Source organism: Acipenser ruthenus, chromosome 41 (assembly GCF_902713425.1).
Source record: "Acipenser ruthenus chromosome 41, fAciRut3.2 maternal haplotype, whole genome shotgun sequence".
Taxonomy (NCBI): Eukaryota; Metazoa; Chordata; class Actinopteri; order Acipenseriformes; family Acipenseridae; genus Acipenser; species Acipenser ruthenus.
The window spans coordinates 2,474,795-2,499,565 of NC_081229.1; the positions used below are offsets into that span (position 1 = coordinate 2,474,795).

The following is a 24,771-nucleotide window of genomic DNA, read 5'->3' on the forward strand; positions in this document are numbered from 1 at the left end:
CTAAGGTGAGAATATTAAAACTGTAATTTTTGGGAGCATTTTTAACTGGCATTACTAACCTGTTCTACGGGACCGGCTGAACGTGATTGATGGTCCAGTTGGTTTACGTCATCTTTTGTTTTTGTTTATGAATCCTGTCTGAACTGTTTATTTTCTTTTGTCATCGTCTCATGAACAGGATTGCATTTTCAGTTTTAACAAGCCTTTTCTTGGGAGTTTCATGACCCAAATAAAAATGATTTGTGTTGGAAACTACTGTCTGCTTCTCCTGTGTGCACCTATACGCTCACTATATATATATATATATATATATATATATATATATATATGTATAATTAAATAAACCTGAAGATTACTAGTCACATGCTAAACAAATGGATCCCCATATTGCAATGATATGATTGACCCTAGAGATCCCTAAATAGCAATCTGATGTTTGCACAACACTTTGTTGACTTTTTCAATAGCTCATAGTCATCAACTTTAATAAAACACACTGACAAAAACAGCTTCTGTGGTGAAAACGAAAATACCGCTGCTTCTGCTTTTCAGTTCTAGAAAATAGGGAGTTTGACCAACAGTATGAAACGGACATCAGTGAAGGACAGTCTGTTCAGTTCAACTAGAGAGGTATGTTCAAGAATATTCTTTAAATGTGATGTTTGATTGAAAGCATGTTTACTTTAAAGATAATTTTTTGACCAAAGAAAGATCACACATTGGTTACGATGTAGTTTTACTGTAGATTCCTGAATAGACTTGTGCTTTTACAGATTTCCAGTTTGGTTCTCTAAAGACACACAAGAACATGATTGCTACGGAAAAGTTGCTTCTGATTTCCTGCCTTTTTCAAGGTATTTATTAACCATTTTAAATATATATATATTTGGCGACAAAATATTCAATTATAAACAATTATGCAATTATCTGTCTTTTGAAGTGATATCTGCAGGGTGCATCCCATGTACAATAATATAACAGTGAAGGTTTATTATACTAGTGAGGGGCACAGCTGTGGCATACTGTAAATGAGAGCCTTTGTGATGTTTGATGATTGCTAACATAATTCTGAATCCCACTGCATGTCCCATTCACAATACAGTTAGATACAACACAATGCTAGCCATCCAAAATGACCAGTGTTTTACTGTAAAAAAGTATAATGCTGTTAGTATTGGTTAAAAACTAGGAAAAATTAAATGATCCCCCAAAACTATAATATATTATTATATAACTGACTGTACATATTGCTAAATAAACATCTGTGTTGCCTTTTCTAGGTATAATTTGCAATGAATTTAAAGCCTTCATGCCGCAGCGTATTAAAGCCTTGAGCGGCTCCTGTGTGCTGATTCCATGTACATTCACAATTGAAGAGAGGTTGGAGAGTGCAATGGTGGAACCGGCCAGAGGAATTTGGATGACTTCTTATAATTTCAGACATATTGTATTTGACTCCAGTAGACATTATGGCGAGAATACCCTGAAAGCAGAGCTACTTGGTAAAGTGACTAACAAGAATTGCACCACAATAATACATCATTTAAAAACAAGTGATTCAAAAAGTTATTTCTTAAGAGCAGACCCCCCTAAATACACCTTTCGCGAGAATGTTACGCTTGAAGTTGTAGGTAAGTACCAGTTGGTTTTCAATTCATTTTCATATTGACCAGCATTTCATAGGGCCATGCATTTGAGTTTTAGTTCCATGACAGGTAGTGAAATGTTTCCTTTGTTCCCTAGACTCTCCGGACAGACCAGCGATCAGCCCATCGAGTGAAGTGAAGGAGGGAGCTCCCACGAGTTTAGCCTGCACTGCTCCAGCACCGTGCCCAAGAGAACCTCCAGCCCTGGTGTGGAGCGACACTCTGGATGGGAGTGTGGAGATAGAGCAGGTTGAGCAGCAGGATGGGACCAAGGCTGTATCTTCTGTTCTGACATTCACTGCCTCACATCTGCACCACAACAAGGACATCACATGCACTGCGCAGTATCCAGTGGGGTCTGAAAGTAAAAGCGCTGGAAAAGTCTCGACTCTTCATGTTCTCTGTAAGGCAATTCTTCAATAATGAAGAATTCACTTCCAAATCTAATCTGTGAACTTCCATTGCCACTCAACAAATAATTGTTTAAGATTTATTCAATTTTTAAATATAACAAATACAGTTTTTAAATCCTAAGAAAATCTCACAATTGCAATTTCTCCTAGTGCAGTAACAATGTTTTGATTTTATAATATAGAAAGTGAGAAATCCTAATATTGCACACTACATCATGGAAAACTATAACACTACATTGCAAATTAAAAAACATAGGCACTGTAGCAACCACTTTGCATTAAATATTTTATTGAACTCATATCCAGTATAATCTGCAAATAATATATTTAATATATATTGTTTTAATTTTATACCATAAATACATTGTATATATATCTTTCAGATTCACCGAAGAACACGTTGGTGTTAATAAACCCTTCTGGTGAAATACATGAAGGAGATCATGTGACACTGAGCTGCAGCAGCAATGCAAACCCAGCAGTGAGCCGCTACACCTGGTTTAAAGTGAAGGGAGATAATATCAATGAGAAAAGTGCTGAACAGAATCTCACTTTTACTGACATTGACCCGAGTGACAGTGGACTGTACTACTGTGAAGCAAGGAATGAGCATGGGGCAGAGAACTCGACGGCCGTGCAGCTGAATGTAGCATGTATGTATCTTTAATTTCATTGGGTATGGTTATTAGTTGCTGTATACAAGATGTATGTAGTTCAATATGTTAACATAACATTATTCAGCAGGTTTCATTCGACTTCATGAAGCAAAATTAGATCATTCTATTGGGCGCTGCAAAACTTTTGCCCATAGCTGTATTTTAGTGATTAAACTCAAATAAAACAAATAGATTGCAAATAAAATGGTGTTGTAACGGTTTTGAAATCTTGGGTTGGATTGTTTCTATAGGCTGAGCATCGTGGCAGAGAAAATAACCCCTTTGGGGCTCTCCAGCTCTCAAACGTGAGTAACACAGAGTAACATGATAGTAGAGAATATACTGGGAACCCCTCAATATTAGACATGAATCATTTAATGAAGAACAAACATTAAAACTCTGTACAGTATGCCCTTTAAGGGATACTTTATGTTATCTAACATGAATCCTTCATGTATTGTCTGTTTTGTATAATTATCTATAGCTGTGTATTTGTAGGTGATTATTTATCAGGATTCCACTAAAGTAGGGTTACCATATGACTCCATTTACACTGGGACAGTTTGGAACAGTTCAGGCCTTTCAACTCACACCCCAATGCATTCTGGTACACTTTACCTGTCTCAGGTACCTTTCACAGTAGAACTACACTTACCAGCATGCATTGGGGTGGGTGTTGATAAGCCTGAACCTTCCTGTCATATGGTAGCCCTACACTAAAGTATTGTTCCACTACACTGACTGCTTCTGCTGCTGCATGTTACACATTGAAAGGAGCAACGACAATGAATAAGGGCAGATGCTTTGACACTGAACTTGAAGTTTTAACTGTGCCGTATGTTGTTGGGTTTTTGAATTCAGGCCGGTCAGAACTCAAAGGATGATGCTGAGGTCACTTATACTGCACTGAACACATCAGCTGTTTCCTCAGACTATGAAGAAATATGCAAGAAGTAACCAGGATGGAAATCTTTGCTCTAATTGATAATGCTGGCGGCTGATAAAATGTACTGCCTTCATTTTGTGAACAGTAATGCTACTCTTTAGTCCTTCACTGTTTGCTTAGCTTTAAGAGGCTTTATTGAATTGGAGCTTCATTTATGGCAAAAGAATGCAATTCTGTTTTAAAGCACAGATATAAAAATGTGCATCTCCAGTCAAAATGTATTTCACACAGTATTTTTTATTATTTTTTATTTCACAATATTTTAAAACCAAAAAAAGCTTATTTTTTTTAATAATATATTTATGAATGTATTTGAATATATTTAGCAATCATGACCTGCTACATATATTGTATCATCAGTAAGGTGTTCAATACGGTAGATAAGTCATCTACAATACACTGCACTTTTTTAACACATATTTTACAATATATTCCAATGTATTTTATATTTCTTGAGGGGTGATGTCTTTCTCAGTTTTAATTTCAAATAAATAATGAAACTTCTTTCTTGTCTTGGTGTTGGAGCAGACATTTACACATGGAAATACTGGAGCAGTGAGCATTTTTACTGGTGTGATTACTGGCTCTCATAAGTCCTTATCACCTGGAGAGTTTACCAACCCCCCCCCAAAAAAAAAATATATATATATATATTTCAGGTCAAGTTGCATTTAAATTAATTTTACACTGTAAAAAAAAAAAAATCTTAAATATTGATGCAACATTTTCTTTATTCAGGGATACTTTGTCCTGTGAATACTGGGGAAAACTTCCCTGGACAACCTGCATATTTCTCATGAATATTTTTATTATTATTATTATTATTATTATTATTATTATTATTATTATTATTATTATTAATTAGTCATTTAGCAGATATTTTTATCCAAAGCAACTTACAGAGAGAGACTAGGGGGTGAATTATGCATCACAAGTGCTGCTACAGAGTCACTTCCAATAGGACCTTGGTTTTTACATCTCCTCCGAAGGATGGAGAACTAGGAGGTTAAGTGACTTGCTGAGGGTCACACACAGTGAGTCAGTGGCTGAGCTGGGATTTGAACCGGGAACCTCCTGGTATCAAGCCCCTTTCTTTGACCACCGGATCACCAGTGATTAATGAATAGGAGATAGTTACCATTATCATGGGCAACCTACACTCTCTCTTGCCTGGGTAACATTAACCATTCATTATTTCAGGTAGCAATTCCTTTGGGAAACACTTCAGTTTTAAAGTATAAACTGGGTGTCCTGAGAGGACAATTGATTAATATAAGAAATATTATGCATCTATACTTGCATCGAAATAAATAGTTTCAATTGCATTGAACTAAGATTCCATGAACCATTACTGCTGTTTAAAACACAAATGCAATACAATGGCTCGTGGTTATTGGTAGATTTGGACCCAAAGCCCAACTACGTACACACCAGAAAGAAAACTGGCCTTTCTGTTATCAAAACAGAAGCTGTGTTGGGCTAAATCAGTCAAATTTGAAACTGTATAACCAGTAAAATGACACTCATCGTTAAAATGAGGCTGATCTGCATTTCCTTACTGCATTTTCAATTCTATACCTGGTAAATGAACAGAGTAAGCATGTCATTCTCATTGAAAACCAACACATGATAACTTACTCTAATTTTGTTAACTGCAAAAGTCTAAGTGTAATGGATCAAATGACTTGAACACAGCTTGTGATTTTGTTAAAAATGTATTTGGCACTTAATGGGTTAATATTTGAGTCATCCTTTAGTTTAATCTTAACGGATAACAACTACCTCACTAACACATTAATAATTGTATGTTAATAGTGCATATATATATACAAAAATAATAACAAGGTGCAATAAAATCATCCTGATATTATTTGTTAATTACTAGTCACATGCTTAAGTGCCTTTAAACAAATGGAACCCCATATTGCGATGATATGATTGATCCTAGAGATCCCTAAATAGCAATCTGATGTTTGCAGAACAGTTTTAGTTGATTTTTCAGTAGCTCATAAATAGGTGACTACTTTAAAACCAGTTTAAAAAAAAAGCTGCTGTGGTTGATGCTATTTTGTGTTGAAAACGGAAATACCGCTGCTTCTGCTTTTCAGTTTTAGAAATAGCGAGTTTGACCAACAGTGTGAAACAGGCATCAGTGAAGCACAGTCTGTTCAGGTCAACTAGCGAGGTATGTTCAATAATATTCTTTAAATGTGATATTTGATTGAAAGCTTGTTTACTTTAAAGATATGTTTTTGACCAATGAAAGACCACACATTGGTTACGATGTAGTTTTAATGTAGATTCCTGAACAGACTTGTGCTTTTACAGATTTCCAGTTTGGTTCTCTAAAGACACACAAGAACATGATTGCTACGGAAAAGTTGCTTCTGATTTCCTGCCTTTTTCAAGGTATTTATTAACCATTTTAAATATATATATTGGGGGACAAAATATTCAACTATATTGATAAATATTATCCTGTACATTATAGGTTTTATAGCAATTATCTGTCTTTTGAAGTGATATCTGCAGGGTGCATCCCATGTACAAGAATATAACAGTGAAGGTTTATTATACTAGCGAGGGGCACAGCTGTGGCACACTGTAAATGAGAGCCTTTGTGATGTTTGATGATTGCTAACATGATTTTGAATCCCAATGCATGTCACATTCACAATACAGTTAGGTACAACACAATGCTAGCCATCCAAAATGACGGGGGTTTAATGTAAATAGAAGAGTAATGCTGTTAGTAATGGTTAAAAACTACAAAAAATAAAATGATTAAATAAAATATGTCAACAAAAACTATAATATATTATATAAGTGACTGTACAGTATTGCTAAAAAAAACATACATTTTCTCTTTTTTAGGTATAATTTGCAATGAATTTAAAGTCTTCATGCCTCAGCGTATTAAAGCCTTGAGCGGCTCCTGTGTGCTGATTCCATGTACATTCACAATTGAAGAGAGGTTTGAGAACGATATGATTGAACCGGCCAGAGGAATTTGGAGGACTTCCCTATATTCTGGAAATGTATTTGACTCCAGTAAAGATTATGGCGAGAATACCCTGAAAGCAGAGCTACTTGGTAACGTGACTAACAAGAATTGCACCACAATAATACATCATTTAAAAACCAGTGATTCAAAAAGTTATTTCTTCAGAGCAGAACCCCCTAAATACAACTTTTATCCGAGTGTTTCGATTGAAATTGTAGGTAAGTACCAGTTGGTTTTCAATACATTTTCATATTGACCAGCGCTTCAGAGGGCCATGCATTTGAGTTCCATGAAGGTCAGGATTGATGGTGGTCTATTACAAAAACACATATACAGTATATTTCGGGTTTAGGAGTTGAATTTTACAAAAACAACCCTCTGTCTCTCAGATACCCCAACAGCTTTTTACAAGTATTTATTCAGATTCTACGAGTTTTTTTTGTATCATACTGTAGCTCCATTCAGAGTTTTGTTGAGACCACTGACTAAACAGTGCTAGTAAGGTACGTCATAATCTGTAAGTATTTTGGGTAACGCTTTCCACTGAGTGTCTCTAAATACTGTGTATTTACATAGTAGTTACTTAGTAAATACAGGTGTACTTACACATAATTACAATGTTATTGTGCATAGATACAGTGTACTTAATGTGTAAATCATTTTGCATGGTATAACCCTAACCCCCTCGCCCTTTTCTGATACAATTGAATGCTTACATACTGTGGGTGAAAAAAAACAAGTGCCACTGCAAAATAAGATTAGGCAAAATAAATCACAAAAATAAACATTCTTTACAAGTGAGGGGTTTTCACCCGGGTCTGTATTCCTCTGACAGGGAGTGAAACGTTTCCTTTGTTCCCTAGACTCTCCGGACAGACCAGCGATCAGCCCATCGAGTGCAGTGAAGGAGCGAGCTCCCACGAGTTTAGCCTGCACTGCTCCAGCCCCGTGCCCAAGAGAACCTCCAGCCGTGGTGTGGAGCGACACTCTGGACGGGAGTGTGGAGATAGAGCAGGTTGAGCAGCAGGATGGGACCAAGGCTGTATCTTCTGTTCTGACGTTCACTGCCTCACATCTGCACCACAACAAGGACATCACATGCACTGCGCAGTATCCAGTGGAGTCTGAAACTAAAAGTGCTGAAGAAGTCTCGACTCTTCATGTTCTCTGTAAGGCAATTCTTTAATAATGAATAATAAACTTCCAAATCTAAATAATATCTGGAAATAAAATCTGCAAATAATATCTTTAATATATATATATTGCTTTAATCTTATATCATAAATAGATTTTATACAGTATAATCAGAGTATAAGCATTGTAAACTGCACTATTACTTTTAGCACTGTAAAATGATTGCTTTTACTGTAGTAATCTTTAAAGTTGTTTGCTAACATGAACTGTTTTCTCTTTCAGATTCACCGAAGAACACGTTGGTGTTAATAAACCCTTCTGGTGAAATACATGAAGGAGATCATGTGACACTGAGCTGCAGCAGCAATGCAAACCCAGCAGTGAGCCGCTACACCTGGTTTAAAGTGAAGGGAGATAATATCACAGAGAAAAGTGTTGAACAGGATCTCACTTTTACTGACATTAACCCGAGTGACAGTGGACTGTACTACTGTGAAGCAAGGAATGAGCATGGGGCAGAGAACTCGACAGCCGTGCAGCTGAATGTAGCATGTATGTATCTTTAATTTCATTGGGTATGGTAATTAGTTGATGTATACAAGATAACAAGAATGTATTTTAATATTAGCCATCCATACCCAAGATACCTTACAGTATAGCTGAAAATGAAAAGACATCTGTGCATTAGATGCCTATACGTCATATCTGTGTGTTGCTATTTGCAGGCATGCCACAGATTTCACATGAATCCAGTTGCTCAAAAGATGATACCGAAAGCATTACCTGCATTTGTGTGAGCCGTGGGAGTCCATCACCGATCACTGAATGGAGGATTGCTGGAAATAAACTGGAAAACAACACAGATAGAGGGAGCATCAGTAACTCAAAGTTAGAAGACCACACAATGAGAAGCACACTCATCCTGCTGGAGTCGTTGGCTAAAAATGAGGCTATACAGTGTCTGAGTAAAAACCGCATTGGCACTGCAAGCTTCCAGTTCCATGTGTTCCATGAACAGAAGGAAGGTAAGAAGCATTCTGAATGAAAAGAAGGAAGGCAAGAAACATTCTAAATGTGCTTTGAAACATTCTAAATGTGCTTTGAAACATTCTAAATGTGATTTGAAACATTCTAAATATGCTTTGAAACATTCTCAATGTCCTTTGAAACATTCTCAATGTCCTACATTAACTGTCCTGCATTGTTCCCTGGAAATCCATTCTCCAGATATTTCATGATAAGTGGAAGTATGTCTGTATCAGCAGGAATTAAGCTGATTTTTTTTTTATATCTAATACTCTTGTATTTCCATTCACTATTTTCAGTAGGTTTCTTGTGTGCAGTTCTGAAAGAACACCTTTTTAAATTGGAATTATTATAAAGCAGTGTGCAAATGTATCAGAACACACATTTGCTTCTGTGGTTTTGATTTGTTGAGCAGATGAAATCAAACCACTGCAACTGAAAATCTGGAGAAATTGTCAACATAGGCCACTCATGCAGTTCATTAAAAATAGCAAATGAAAAGGGACAGAGCCGGACAAGATGAAATGCATTCGACTTTTTGGAAGTTGATTAAGCGGCCCAATGAAAGCACAAAAGCATCTTTCTTTTAACCAATGGGCTTCTTTCACAAGTGAGTGACATGCTTTGCAGCCAATGACTTGCTTTGACCCTAAAGCCACAGGTGAAGTGAAATGGGAATTTAAACAGCGATCTATAATAAAATACATCAGACCTACAGATGTATTCAGAGTCATAAAAATGAACGACTTGTGTGCATATTATCCATTGTCAATACATATACTGTGTAATACGTGCACAATCCTGTCCAGGTGTGGCAGGGAGCATTTAATGCAATGTGAGTGCCATATAACTGCAGTCTCCATTTACTGTTCATTTTGATTACATGTCACATCAGTAATGTGTGTGTCTCAGGAGGGAATGGAACAGAACTGTAGTGTTGGATAGCCTTCCTTTGTATTCAGGGTCCCTTTCTCTATCACCACTTCCAGCACTGTTTTCATCAGTAGCTCCAAAATAGCTGAAAACTTGATCAGAAAAAAAAGCTTTACAATGAGATGTGGTGTTTGTATTTGCAACAGGGTGTGTATGTCTCAGATACATAAGAAAGTTTACAAACGAGAGGAGGCCATTCAGCCCATCTTGCTCGTTTGGTTGTTAGTAGCTCATTGATCCCAGAATCTCATCAAGCAGCTTCTTGAAGGATCCCAGGGTGTCAGCTTCAACAACATATACTGTAAACTGTATTTGTAATTTTCTATTTATTGAAATGCCTGTTGACGTATCTTTGACAGTCGTGGCACTGATGTTGCTACGCGTCCTTGCTCAGGCTGGGATATTAATTTAGTTTCTGAATCTTGGACTAAACAAAACAGACACCTAACTTCAATCCTTGAATCTCAATCAGCCCCTGGATGAAAGTGGTCAATCCTAGAACCTCAGTTTGCTATTTCCTGGTTAGTTACGTGTATGTTTGAAAAAGCTACACATGTTTGTTGCTTTAAACCTTTTTGTCCTTTCAGCTCCTGCAACTCCATGTATTTATGTTGTCATGGGAACAGCGGCTGTTCAGATGTTATCCACCATTTTGGTTTTTGTATTCATAATGAAAAGGTATGTCTTTGAACGCTAAACATAAAGTATGTGTGGTTGTTACTTCACATATGTAGTTGTCAGTGTACTGTTAACATATATTTTCATTTTTCATTTCATGTGTGTATAAAGAAAGAGAAAGGTAAGTCTGGATTTTTTCATTTGCTCAGTTTTGCTTAATACTGTGGAACTGGTTCTATGTTCTATTAGAATATATGAACTGTTAAAATACTAGGACAGCAGCTGTCTCTATACTGTGAACCCCTTTATAGACTCTTAAGTAATATTTGCATTACATTTAGTGATGAGGAACAGCCAGTGATTCTGTAGTATTGTTAAGCTTACATCTGTGGCCAAAAGTTTAGCATCACCTAGAATTTTAGGATTGAGACATCACTAAAAAAAAAGAAAAAAAACTACATGAACGTAATTTAGATCTTTTATTTTTTATCATGTAATCAAATAATAATCAAATATCTTTTATCATGTAATAAAAAAAAACTACAAAATGATATCGCAAAAACTCCACAGGAAGCCATAATAGTAGTAGAGTAGTATTTTATGTTAGATTTTGAAATGTCACATTTTTGTCAGTTTTCCGTTGAGTATATGGCAAACTGCAAAGCGGTATGTAGTTCAATATGTTAACGTAACATTATTCAGCAGGTTTCATTCGACTTCATGAAGCAAAATTAGATCATTCTATTGGGCGCTGCAAAACTTTTGCCCATAGCTGTATTTTAGTGATTAAACTCAAATAAAACGAATAGCTTGCAAATAAAATGGTGTTGAAACGGTTTTGAAATCTTGGGTTGGATTGTTTCTATAGGCTGAGCATCGTGGCAGAGAAAATAACCCCTTTGGGGATCTCCAGCTCTCAAACGTGAGTAACACAGAGTAACATGATAGTAGAGAATATACTGGGAACCCCTCAATATTAGACTTGAATCATTTAATGAAGAACAAACATTAAAACTCTGTACAGTATGCCCATTAAGGGATACTTTATGTTATCTAACATGAATCCTTCATGTATTGTCTGTTTTGTATAATTATCTATAGCTGTGTATTTGTAGGTGATTATTTATCAGGATTCCACTAAAGTAGGGTTACCATATGACTCCATTTACACTAGGACAGTTTGGAACAGTTCAGGCCTTTCAACTCACACCCCAATGCATTCTGGTACACTTTACCTGTCTCAGGTACCTTTCACAGTAGAACTACACTTACCAGAATGCATTGGGGTGGATATTGAAAAGCCTGAACCTTCCTGTCATATGTTAGCCCTACACTCAAGTATTGTTCCACTACACTGACTGCTTCTGCTGCTGCATGTTACACATTGAAAGGAGCAACGACAATGAATAAGGTCAGATGCTTTGACATTGAACTTGAAGTTTTAACTGTGTTGTATGTTGTTGGGTTTTTGAATTCAGGCCGGTCAGTACTCAAAGGAAGATGCTGAGGGCACTTATGCTGCACTGAACACATCAGCTGTTTCCTCAGACTATGAAGAAATATGCAAGAAGTAACCAGGATGGAAATCTTTGCTCTAATTGATAATGCTGGCGGCTGATAAAATTTACTGCCTTCATTTTGTGAACAGTAATGCTACTCTTTAGTCCTTTACTGTTTGCTTAGCTTTAAGAGGCTTTATTGAACTGGAGCTTCATTTATGGCAAAAGAATGCAATTCTGTTTTAAAGCACAGATATAAAAATGTGCATCTCCAGTCAAAATGTATTTCACACAGTATTTTTTATTGTTTTTTTTATTTCACAATATTGTAAAGCCAAAAAAAAGCTTATTTTTTTTAATAAGATATTTATGAATGTATTTGAATATATTTAGCAATCATGACCTGCTACATATATTGCATCATCAGTAAGGTGTTCAATACGGTAGATAAGTCATCTACAATACACTGCACTTTTAAACACATATTTTACAATATATTCCAATGTATTTTATATTTCTTGAGGGATGATGTCTTTCTCAGTTTTAATTTCAAATAAATAATGAAACTTCTTTCTTGCCTTGGTGTTGGAGCAGACATTTACACATGGAAATACTGGAGCAGTGAGCATTTTTACTGGTGTGATTACTGGCTCTCATAAGTCCTTATCACCTGGAGATTTTACCAACCCCCCATGAACACTGCTTGTGATTTTGTCAAAAAAATGTAGTTGGCATTTAATGGGTTAATATTTGAGTCATGCTTTAGTTTAATCTTAACGGATAACAACTACCTCACTAACACATGAATAATTGTATGTTAATAGTGCATATATACAGACATGCTCAAATTTGTTGGTACCCCTCCACAAAAAACGAAGAATGCACAATTTTCTCTGAAATAACTTGAAACTGAGAAAAGTAATTGGCATTCACCATTGTTTATTCCATATTTAATAGAAATCAGACTTTGCTTTTGATTTTTTATTCAACATAATATTGTAAATAAGAAAACAAATAAAAATGGCATGGACAAAAATGATGGGAATATTTTGTTGCACAACCTTTAGAGGCAATCACTGCAATCAAACGTTTTCTGTAGCTCTCAATGAGACTTCTGCACCTGTTAACAGGTAGTTTGGCCCACTCTTCCTGAGCAAACTGCTCCAGCTGTCTCAGGTTTGATGGGTGCCTTCTCCACACTGCAAGTTTCAGCTCTTTCCATAGATGTTCGATAGGATTCAGATCAGGACTCATAGAAGGCCACTTCAGAATAGTCCAATGTTTTGTTCTTATCCATTCTTGGGTGCTTTTAGCTGTGTGTTTTGTGTCATTATCCTGTTGGAGGACCTATGACCTGCGACTGAGACAGAGCTTTCTGACACTGGGCAGTATGTTTCGCTCCAGAATGCCTTGATAGTCTTGAGATTTCATTGTGCCCTGCACAGATTCAAGGCACCCTGTGCCAGGCGCAGCAAAGCAGCCCCAAAACATAACCGAGCCTCCTCCATGTTTCACTGTAGGTATGGTGTTCTTTTCTTTGAAAGCTTCATTTTTTCGTCTGTGAACATAGAGCTGATGTGACGTGCCAAAAAGCTCCAGTTTTGACTCATCTGTCCAAAGGACATTCTCCCAGAAGGATTGTGGCTTGTCAATATGCATTTTAGCAAATTCCAGTCTGGCTTTTTTATGTTTTTCTTTCAAAAGTGGAGTCCTCCTGGGTCTTCTTCCATGGAGCCCACATTCGTTCAAAAAGCGACGGATGGTCCGATCAGAAACTGACGTACCTTCACCTTGGAGTTCAGCTTGTATGTCTTTGGCATTTATCCTTGGTTCTTTTTCTACCATTCGCACTATCCTTCTGTTCAATCTGGGGTCGATAATCCTCTTGCAGCGGCGCCCAGGGAGGTTGGCTACAGTTCCATGGACCTTAAACTTCTTAATAATATTTGCAACTGTTGTCACAGGAACATCAAGCTGCTTGGAGATGGTCTTGTAGCCTTTACCTTTGCCATGCTTGTCTATTATTTTCTTTCTGATCTCCTCAGACAACTCTCTCCTTTGCTTTCTCTGGGCCATGTTCAGTGTGGTGCATACAATGATACCAAACAGCACAGTGACTACTTTTCTCCATTTAAATAGGCTGAATGACTGATTACAAGATTGGAGACATGTGTGATACTAATTAAAGAAACTAATTAGTTTGAAATATCACTATAATCCAATTATTTATTATCTTTTCTAAGGGGTACCAACAAATGTGTCCAGGCCATTTTAGAATATCTTTGTAGAATAAGCAATAATTCATCTCTTTTCACAGCTTCTTTGCTTTATTCTATGACATACCAAAGGCATGCAAGTATACATGATAAAATAGCTTTTAATTTCATCACTTTTCAGGAGGAATGAAGCATTATTTCAATGAGCTGTAAGGGTACCAACAAATTTGAGCACGTCTGTATATACGCTATAATGATGTGACCAGACTATGATTGAATTTTAACAATCATTGCCATTTATTAGTTCCAAATACTGCAACATTACATTCTGCATTGAAAGTTATCTTCTTTCAAATGCTTCATCATTCTGCATCTAAGGCCAAGTTAACTTAGCAACTTGTTTGGTGTTTGTGTAAGTGCATGTGTGAAATTATCATGAATATGTGGTATCAAATGAGTTTTCTTGTTTTGAAATAGCAACCCACACCCACACTGAGACACACACGCACACACACACACACACACACACACACACACAAACTCATGCTACTGCTTATATTTTCCACTGTGGTCAAAATGCATGCACATTGCCCACTTAATATCATGTAGTTTACTCACAGTGGGAAATCCATACATGTTTACTAGCCTTAAAATTAAAAGCTGTTGCCACTGCACTTTGCAGAAACACATTTTGGGGGTAACATTAGGTTAAGATCATCTGTAAAGCTGAGGGAACCCGCAGATGCTTTTTCAGGATCAGTGGTTTGAAACCTGGTTCCAGGGAGACCACTGGGAGACCTAGTTTGAGGCAACTGTCAGCTGGTTGTCTTAGTTTTAGTCTCTCATGTCAATCATACCCAGTGTTGTGGCTTAATGCTTAATTCTATTACTGTACTAAATGACTCTCCCTCTCTGTTTATCAGCACATCACAGAAGGATGTGGTGGAACAAAAACAGACCATTTTAAACATGATGCTGAGAAAATTAATACGACCACAGAAAAAGGTGTTATGGGTGTCACAGGACTGACAACTGCAGTATTTATAGGTTACAAATTACTTGCAAGAAATCAGTAAAGCATTTACTGCACAGTATAAAACAAATACGGTTGTGTATTTCCTGTGAAATGCTTAATGGTGTACGAGACAAGACACTATATCCATTGCAGAAAAGCAATAGCTGCAACAATTGTCCACTTGTTCAAGACTATTTTCACTCTAGGCAAACGCATTGAACCACATGCATTCTCTTCCTGTGCAATGAGTATTAGCACACATACGTCAGCCTCACACTCACTTTAAGAGCGCTACCCAGAAATGAAGTAGTGGCAAGAAAGAAATGAACAATCTTTTGAAAAGTAATGCTAAGGGAACAGAATGTTTTACAATGCTTGGTTAGTACTGCTTTAATGTTGGATATTGGAGAGTCATTTTTACTTGGTACTCTAGTTGTCTTATAGCATCTACGCTTACATTACATGTATTGAAGTTCAAAAAGACAACCAGAGTAACAAGTAAAAATGACTCTACAATATCCAACATTAAAGCATTAATGACTATATTGGACAGGGCAGCAAAGGGTTAATAAACGTTTATTTTATCTCAATAGTGTAGATAAAACAAGGTACAATAAAATCATCCTGATATTATTTGTTAATTACTAGTCACATTCTTAAGTGCTTTTAAACAAATGGAACCCCATATTATTATTATTATTATTTCTTTCTTAGCAGACGCCCTTATCCAGGGCGACTTACAATTGTTACAAGATATCACATTATACATTATTTCACATTATACAGATATCACATTATTTTACATACAATTACCCATTTATACAGTTGGGTTTTTACTGGAGCAATCTAGGTAAAGTACCTTGCTCAAGGGTACAACAGCAGTGTCCCCCACTGGGGATTGAACCCACAACCCTCCGGTCAAGAGTCCAGAGCCCTAACCACTACTCCACACTGCTGCCCTATTGCGATGATATGATTGATCCTAGAGATCCCTAAATAGCGATCTGATGTTTGCAGAACAGTTTTAGTTTGCTTTTTCAGTAGCTCATAAATAAGTGACTACTTTAAAAGCAGTGACAAAAAAACAGCTTCTGTGGTTGATGTTGCTTTCTGTTGAATAAACGGAAATTCTGCTGCACCTGCTTTTCAGTTTTAAAAACTGAGTTTGACCAACAGTGTGAAACAGCCATCAGTGAAGGACAGTCTGTTCAGTTCAACTAGAGAGGTATGTTCAATAATATTCTTTAAATGTGATGTTTCATTGAAAGCATGTTTACTTTAAAGATATGTTTTTGACCAATGAAAGATCACACATTGGTTACGATGTAGTTTTACTGTAGATTCCTGAACAGACTTGTGCTTTTACAGATTTCCAGTTTGGTTCTCTAAAGACACACAAGAACATGATTGCTACGGAAAAGTTGCTTCTGATTTCCTGCCTTTTTCAAGGTATGTATTAACCATTTTAAATATTTTATATATATATATATATATATATATATATATATATATATATATATATATATATATATATATATATATATTGTAACACAGCAGGGAGGGGGTTAATCCTCCCTGCATGAAACATGTGAGAATGCACATTTGTTTGTTAAATGGTTTATTGTTAATTATCCCCTGCACCTGGTAATTATTGTTTAAATTAGGATCAGGTGCAGGGTATTTAAGAGAGGCAGCTAGTCTGCTCATTGCTGCTGAGTAGAAGGAGGCAGATGGTGTGCTCTGTCTCCGAGCAGTAATACTGAAGTAAGTGCCGTGTCAAACCTGTGTGGTTTTAATTTGTTGGGTTTTTGTTTGGTGGGGAAACGGCTTAGCCGTCCTACTTTATAGTATAGGTGTTCCTGAGTTTTAGTTAGCGCTCCAAAGGAGCTAGGTATTTGTTTTTGTTTTGTATTTTGTTTATTATTTGTATTATTAAAAGTGCGCGGAAGCGCTGAACCCCCAATTTTCTGTGTCTGGGTCAATCTGTAAAGGGGCAACGAACCTAAGTGGGGGCAAGTTATCACAATATATATATATATTGGGGTGGGGTGGGGATATTCAACTATACTGATAAAATATTATCCTGTACATTATAGGATTTATAGCAATTATTTGTCTTTTGAAGTGATATCTGCAGGGCGCATCCCATGTACAAGAATATAATAGTGAAGGTTTATTATACTAACGAGGGGCACAGCTGTGGCATACTGTAAATGAGAGCCTTTGTGATGTTTGATTGCTAACATGATTTGGAATCCCAATGCATGTCCCATTCACAATACAGTTAGATACAACACAATGCTAGCCATCCAAAATGACGGGTGTTTTAGTGTAAATAGAAGAGTAATGCTGTTAGTATTGGTTAAAAACTAGGAAAAATAAAATGATTAAATAAAATATGTCACCGAAAACTATAATATATTATATGTGACTGTACAGTATTGCTAAAAAAAACATACATTTTCTCTTTTTTAGGTATGATTTGCAATGAATTTAAAGTCTTCATGCCTCAGCGTATTAAAGCCTTGAGCGGCTCCTGTGTGCTGATTCCATGTACATTCACAATTGAAGAGAGGTTTGAGAACGATATGATGGAACTGGCCAGAGGAATTTGGATGACTTCTACAAATGTAGGAGATATTGTATTTGACTCCAGTAAAGATTATAGCGAGAATACCCTGAAAGCAGAGCTACTTGGTAACGTGACTAACAAGAATTGCACCACAATAATACATCATTTAAAAACCAGTGATTCAAAAAGTTATTTCTTCAGAGCGGTACCTCCTAAAAACACCTTTCCTCAGAGTGTTACACTTGAAGTTGCAGGTAAGTACCAGGTGGTTCTCAATACATTTTCATATTGACCAGCGCTTCAGAGGGCCATGCATTTGAGTTCCATGAAGGTCAGGATTGATGGTGGTCTATTACAAAGACACATATACAGTATATTTCGGGTTGAGGGTTTTAGTTTTACAAAAACAACCGTCTGTCTCTCAGATAACCCAACAGCTTTTTACAAGACTAGTAACATACGTCATAATCTATAAATATTTTGGGTAAAACTTTCCATTAAATGTCTCTAATTACTGTGTATTTACAAAGTAGTTACTTAGTAAATACATGTGTACTTACACATAATTACAATGTGATTATGCATAGTTACAATGTACTTAATGTGTAAATCATTTTACATGGTATAACCCTAAGCCCCTCGCCCTTTTCTGATACAATTAAGCACTTGCATACTGTGGGTGAAAGAGAACAAATACCACTACAAAATAAGATTAGGCAAAATAAATCGCAAAAATAAACACTCTTTATAAGTGAGGGGTTTTCACCCCGTTCTGTATTCCTCTGACAGGTAGTGAAACGTTTCCTTTGTTCCCTAGACTCTCCGGACCGACCTGTGATCAGCCCATCGAGTGCAGTGAAGGAGGGAGCTCCCACGAGTTTAACCTGCACTGCTCCAGCCCCGTGCCCAAGAGAACCTCCAGCCCTGGTGTGGAGCGACACTCTGAACGGGAGTGTGGAGATAGAGCAGGTTGAGCAGCAGGATAGGACCAAGGCTGTATCTTCTGTTCTGACGTTCACTGCCTCACATCTGCACCACAACAAGGACATCACATGCACTGCGCAGTACCCAGTGGGGTCTGAAACTAAAAGTGCTGAAGAAGTCTCGACTCTTCATGTTCTCTGTAAGACAATTCTTTAATAATGAATAATTCACTTCCAAATCTAAATAATATCTGCAAATAAAATCTGCAAATAATATCTGTAATATATATTGTTTTAATCTTATAAATAGATTTTATACATTATAATCACAGTATAAGCATTGTAAACTGCACTGTTACCTTTACCACTGTAAAAGGATTGCTTTTACTGTAGTAATCTTTAAAGTTGTTGGTTAACAAACTGTTTTCTCTTTCAGATTCACCAAAGAACACATCGGTGTTAATAAACCCTTCTGGTGAAATACATGAAGGAGATCATGTGACACTGAGCTGCAGCAACAATGCAAACCCAGCAGTGAGCCGCTACACCTGGTTTGAAGTGAAGGGAGATAATATCACAGAGAAAAGTGCTGAACAGGATCTCACTTTTACTGACATTAACCTGAGTGACAGTGGACTGTACTACTGTGAAGCAAGGAATGAGCATGGGGCAGAGAACTCGACAGCCGTGCAGCTGAATGTAGCAGGTATGTGTCTTTAATTTCATTGGGTATGGTTATTAGTTGACGTATACAAGATAACAAGAATGTATTTTAATATTAGCCATCCATACCCAAGATACTCTACAGTATAGCTGAAAATGAAAAGACATCTGTGCATTAGATGCCTATACGTCATATCTGTGTGTTGCTATTTGCAGGCATGCCACAGATTTCACATGAATCCATTTGCTTAAAAGATGATACTGAAAGCATTACCTGCATTTGTGTGAGCCGTGGGAGTCCATCACCGATCACTGAATGGAGGATTGCTGGAAATAAACTGGAAAACAACACAGATAGAGGGGGCATCAGTAACTCAAAGTTAGAAGACCACACAATGAGAAGCACACTCATCCTGCTGGAGCCGTTGGCTAAAAATGAGGCTATACAGTGTCTGAGTAAAAACCGCATTGGCACTGCAACCTTCCAGTTCCATGTGTTCCATGACCAGAAGGAAGGTAAGAAGCATTTTGAATGAATAGAAGGAAGGCAAGAAACATTCTAAATGTGCTTTGAAGCATTCTAAATGTGCTTTGAAACATTCTAAATGTGCTTTGAAACATTCTCAATATCCTTTGAAACATTCTCAATGTCCTACGTTAACTGTCCTGCATTGTTCCCTGGAAATCCATTCTTCAGATATTTCATGATAAGTGGAAGTATGTCTGTATCAGCAGGAATTAAGCTGATAATTTTTTTTTGTATTTCCATTCACTATTTTCAGTAGGTTTTTTGTGTGCAGTTCTGAAAGAACACCTTTTTTTATTTGTATTATTATAAAGCAGTGTGCAAATGTATCAGAACACACCTTTGCTTCTGTGGTTTTGATTTGTTGTGCAGATGAAATCAAACCACTGCAACTGAAAATCTGGAGAAATTGTCAACATAGGCCACTCATGCAGTTAATTAAAAATAGCAAATGAAAAGGGACAGAGCCGGACAAGATAAAATGCATTCGACTTTTTAGAAGTTGATTAAGTGGCCCAATGAAAGCACAAAAGCATCTTTCTTTTAACCAATGGGCTTCTTTCACAAGTGAGTGACATGCTTTGCAGCCAATGACTTGCTTTGACCCTAAAGCCACAGGTGAAGTGAAATGGGAATTTAAACAGCGATCTATAATAAAATACATCAGACCTACAGATGTATTCAGAGTCATAAAAATGAACGACTTGTGTGCATATTATCCATTGTCAATACATATACTGTGTAATACGTGCACAATCCTGTCCAGGTGTGGCAGGGAGCATTTAATGCAATGTGAGTGCCATATAACTGCAGTCTCCATTTACTGTTCATTTTGATTACATGTCACATCAGTAATGTGTGTGTCTCAGGAGGGAATGGAACAGAACTGTAGTGTTGGATAGCCTTCCTTTGTATTCAGGGTCCCTTTCTCTATCACAACTTCCAGCACTGTTTTCATCAGTAGCTCCAAAACAGCTGAAAACTTGAACAGAAAAAAAAGCTTTACAATGAGATGTGGTGTTTGTATTTGCAACAGGGTGTGTATGTCTCAGATACATAAGAAAGTTTACAAACGAGAGGAGGCCCCATTCGGCCCATCTTGCTCGTTTGGTTGCTAGTAGCTCATTGATCCCAGAATCTCATCAAGCAGCTTCTTGAAGGATCCCCGGGTGTCAGCTTCAACAGCATATACTGTAAACTGTATTTGTCATTTTCTATTTATTGAAATGCCTGTTGACGTATCTTTGACAGTCGTGGCACTGATGTTGCTACGCGTCCTTGCTCAGGCTGGGATATTAATTTAGTTACTGAATCTTGGACTAAACAAAACAGACACCTAACTTCAATCCTTGAATCTCAATCAGCCCCTGGATGAAAGTGGTCAATCCTAGAACCTCAGTTTGCTATTTCCTGTTTAGTTACGTGTATGTTTGAAAAAGCTACACATGTTTGTTGCTTTAAACCTTTCTGTCCTTTCAGCTCCTGCAACTCCATGTATTTATGTTGTCATGGGAACAGCGGCTGTTCAGATGTTAGCCACCATTTTGGTTGTTGTATTCATAATGAAAAGGTATGTCTTTGAACACTAAACATAAAGTATGTGTGGTTGTTACTTCACATATGTGGTTGTCAATGTACCGTTAACATATATTTTCATTTTTCATTTCATGTGTGTGTAAAGAAAGAGAAAGGTAAGTCTGGATTTTTTCATTTGCTCAGTTTTGCTTAATACTGTGGAACTGGTTCTATGTTCTATTAGAATATATGAACTGTTAAAATACTAGGACAGCAGCTGTCTCTATACTGTGAACCCCTTTATAGACTCTTAAGTAATATTTGCATTACATTTAGTGATGAGGAACAGCCAGTGATTCTGTAGTATTGTTAAGCTTACAGCTGTGGCCAAAAGTTTAGCATCACCTAGAATTTTAGGATTGAGACATCACTAAAAAAAAAGAAAAAAAAACTACATGAACGTAATTTAGATCTTTTATTTTTTATCATGTAATCAAATAATAATCAAATATCTTTTATCATGTAATCAAAAAAAACTACAAAATGATATCGCAAAAACTCCACAGGAAGCCATAATAGTAGTAGAGTAGTATTTTATGTTAGATTTTGAAATGTCACATTTTTGTCAGTTTTCCGTTGAGTATATGGCAAACTGCAAAGCGGTATGTAGTTCAATATGTTAACGTAACATTATTCAGCAGGTTTCATTCGACTTCATGAAGCAAAATTAGATCATTCTATTGGGCGCTGCAAAACTTTTGCCCATAGCTGTATTTTAGTGATTAAACTCAAATAAAACGAATAGATTGCAAATAAAATGGTGTTGTAACGGTTTTGAAATCTTGGGTTGGATTGTTTCTATAGGCTGAGCATCGTGGCAGAGAAAATAACCCCTTTGGGGATCTCCAGCTCTCAAACGTGAGTAACACAGAGTAACATGATAGTAGAGAATATACTGGGAACCCCTCAATATTAGACATGAATCATTTAATGAAGAACAAACATTCAAACTCTGTACAGTATGCCCATTAAGGGATACTTTATGTTATCTAACATGAGTCCTTCATGTATTGTCTGTTTTGTATAATTATCTATAGCTGTGTATTTGTAGGTGATTATTTATCAGGATTCCACTAAAGTAGGGTTACCATATGACTCCATTTACACTGGGACAGTTTAGAACAGTTCAGGCCTTTCAACTCACACCCCAATGATTTCTGGTACACGTTACCTGTCTCAGGTACCTTTCACAGTAGAACTACACTTACCCGAATGCATTGGGGTGGATATTGAAAATCCTGAACCTTCCTGTCATATGGTAGCCCTACACTCAAGTATTGTTCCACTACACTGACTGCTTCTGCTGCTGCATGTTACACATTGAAAGGAGCAACGACAATGAATAAGGACAGATGCTTTGACACTGAACTTGAAGTTTTAACTGTGCTGTATGTTGTTGGGTTTTTTAATTCAGGCCGGTCAGAACTCAAAGGAAGACGCTGAGGGCACTTATACTGCACTGAACACATCAGCTGTTTCCTCAGACTATGAAGAAATATGCAAGAAGTAACCAGGATGGAAATCTTTGCTCTAATTGATAATGCTGGCGGCTGTTAAAATGTACTGCCTTCATTTTGTGAACAGTAATGCTACTCTTTAGTCCTTCACTGTTTCCTTAGCTTTAAGAGGCTTTATTGAACTGGAGCTTCATTTATGGCAAAAGAATGCAATTCTGTTTTAAAGCACAGATATAAAAATGTGCATCTCCAGTCAAAATGTATTTCACACAGTATTTTTTATTATTTTTTTTTTATTTCACAATATTGTAAAGCCAAAAAAGCGCTTATTTTTTTAAATAATATATTTATGAATGTATTTGAATATATTTAGCAATCATGACCTGCTACATATATTGTATCATCAGTAAGGTGTTCAATACGGTAGATAAGTCATCTACAATACACTGCACTTTTTAAACACATATTTTACAATATATTCCAATGTATTTTATATTTCTTGAGGGGTGATGTCTTTCTCAGTTTTAATTTCAAATAAATAATGAAATTTCTTTCTCGTCTTGGTGTTGGAGCAGTCATTTACACATGGAAATACTGGAGCAGTGAGCATTTTTACTGGTGTGATTACTGGCTCTCATAAGTCCTTATCACCTGGAGAGTTTACCAACCCCCCCCCCAAAAAAAAAAAATATATATATATTTCAGGTCAAGTTGCATTTAAATTAATTTTACACTGTAAAAAAAAAAAAATCTTAAATATTGATGCAACATTTTCTTTATTCAGGGATACTTTGTCCTGTGAATACTGGGGAAAACTTCCCTGGACAACCTGCATATTTCTCATGAATATTTTTATTATTATTATTATTATTATTATTATTATTAATTAGTCATTTAGCAGATATTTTTATCCAAAGCAACTTACAGAGAGAGACTAGGGGGTGAATTATGCATCACAAGTGCTGCTACAGAGTCACTTCCAATAGGACCTTGGTTTTTACATCTCCTCCGAAGGATGGAGAACTAGGAGGTTAAGTGACTTGCTGAGGGTCACACACAGTGAGTCAGTGGCTGAGCTGGGATTTGAACCAGGAACCTCCTGGTATCAAGCCCCTTTCTTTGACCACCGGATCACCAGTGATTAATGAATAGGAGATAGTTACCATTATCATGGGCAACCTACACTCTCTCTTGCCTGGGTAACATTAACCATTCATTATTTCAGGTAGCAATTCCTTTGGGAAACACTTCAGTTTTAAAGTATAAACTGGGTGTCCTGAGAGGACAATTGATTAATATAAGAAATATTATGCATCTATACTTGCATCGAAATAAATAGTTTCAATTGCATTGAACTAAGATTCCATGAACCATTACTGCTGTTTAAAACACAAATGCAATACAATGGCTCGTGGTTATTGGTAGATTTGGACCCAAAGCCCAACTACGTACACACCAGAAAGAAAACTGGCCTTTCTGTTATCAAAACAAAAGCTGAATTGGGCTAAATCAGTCAAATTTGAAACTGTATAACCAGTAAAATGACACTCATCGTTAAAATGAGGCTGATCTGCATTTCCTTACTGCATTTTCAATTCTATACCTGGTAAATGAACAGAGTAAGCATGTCATTCTCATTGAAAACCAACACATGATAACTTACTCTAATTTTGTTAACTGCAAAAGTCTAAGTGTAATGGATCAAATGACATGAACACAGCTTGTGATTTTGTTAAAAAATGTATTTGGCACTTAATGGGTTAATATTTGAGTCATGCTTTAGTTTAATCTTAATGGATAACAACTACCTCACTAACACATTAATAATTGTATGTTAATAGTGCATATATATATATATATATATATATATATATATATATATATATATATATATATATATATATATATATATAAATCACCCTGATATTATTTGTTAATTATTAGTCACA

At 36.5% G+C, this 24,771-nt stretch overlaps 2 protein-coding genes and 3 long non-coding RNA genes across 6 annotated transcripts; all 5 read left to right on the forward strand.

Moving 5' to 3' along the window:
- Positions 1 to 550: 550 nt before the first annotated feature.
- LOC131709018 (myelin-associated glycoprotein-like) lies at positions 551 to 10,746 on the forward strand. The gene is made up of 12 exons (XM_059010616.1): positions 551 to 630; positions 774 to 854; positions 1,281 to 1,631; positions 1,744 to 2,049; positions 2,443 to 2,712; positions 5,770 to 5,846; positions 5,962 to 6,070; positions 6,536 to 6,883; positions 7,529 to 7,834; positions 8,082 to 8,351; positions 8,525 to 8,824; positions 10,346 to 10,746. Exons 2-12 carry the CDS (start codon positions 809 to 811, stop codon positions 10,453 to 10,455), a joined length of 2,493 nt encoding a protein of 830 aa, XP_058866599.1. The 5' UTR covers positions 551 to 630; positions 774 to 808; the 3' UTR covers positions 10,456 to 10,746.
- On the forward strand, positions 2,797 to 4,165 carry LOC131709166 (uncharacterized). The gene is made up of 2 exons (XR_009311417.1): positions 2,797 to 3,020; positions 3,577 to 4,165. It is a non-coding gene; the product is annotated as an uncharacterized LOC131709166 (long non-coding RNA).
- A 150-nt stretch (positions 10,747 to 10,896) lies between the features above and the next one.
- LOC131709167 (uncharacterized) lies at positions 10,897 to 12,445 on the forward strand. Its single transcript, XR_009311418.1, has 2 exons — positions 10,897 to 11,298; positions 11,855 to 12,445. It is a non-coding gene; the product is annotated as an uncharacterized LOC131709167 (long non-coding RNA).
- A 3,824-nt stretch (positions 12,446 to 16,269) lies between these two features.
- On the forward strand, positions 16,270 to 19,321 carry LOC131709019 (B-cell receptor CD22-like). The gene is made up of 5 exons (XM_059010617.1): positions 16,270 to 16,331; positions 16,475 to 16,555; positions 17,582 to 17,932; positions 18,496 to 18,801; positions 19,038 to 19,321. The coding sequence occupies exons 2-5, from the start codon at positions 16,510 to 16,512 to the stop codon at positions 19,319 to 19,321; spliced, it is 987 nt and encodes a 328-aa protein (XP_058866600.1). The 5' UTR covers positions 16,270 to 16,331; positions 16,475 to 16,509.
- Positions 19,322 to 19,465: 144 nt separating this feature from the next.
- Positions 19,466 to 23,456, forward strand: LOC131709164 (uncharacterized). 2 transcript variants are annotated; one of them, XR_009311415.1, is made up of 4 exons: positions 19,466 to 19,780; positions 21,270 to 21,360; positions 21,472 to 22,223; positions 22,780 to 23,456. It is a non-coding gene; the product is annotated as an uncharacterized LOC131709164 (long non-coding RNA). The 2 variants fall into 2 exon arrangements; XR_009311414.1 differs by lacking the exon at positions 19,466 to 19,780 and having other exon boundaries at positions 20,069 to 21,360; positions 22,780 to 23,455.
- Positions 23,457 to 24,771: the final 1,315 nt, after the last annotated feature.

Coding starts and splice junctions, on each gene's coding strand:
- LOC131709019 (XM_059010617.1), top strand. CDS start 16,510: ATGATTGCTACGGAAAAGTTGCTTCTGATTTCCTGCCTTTTTCAAG. Junction 16,556..17,581: donor GATTTCCTGCCTTTTTCAAG/GTATGTATTAAC, acceptor TCTCTTTTTTAG/GTATGATTTGCAATGAATTT. Junction 18,802..19,037: donor CTCGACTCTTCATGTTCTCT/GTAAGACAATTC, acceptor TTTCTCTTTCAG/ATTCACCAAAGAACACATCG.
- LOC131709018 (XM_059010616.1), top strand. CDS start 809: ATGATTGCTACGGAAAAGTTGCTTCTGATTTCCTGCCTTTTTCAAG. Junction 1,632..1,743: donor TGTTACGCTTGAAGTTGTAG/GTAAGTACCAGT, acceptor TTTGTTCCCTAG/ACTCTCCGGACAGACCAGCG. Junction 6,071..6,535: donor GATTTCCTGCCTTTTTCAAG/GTATTTATTAAC, acceptor TCTCTTTTTTAG/GTATAATTTGCAATGAATTT.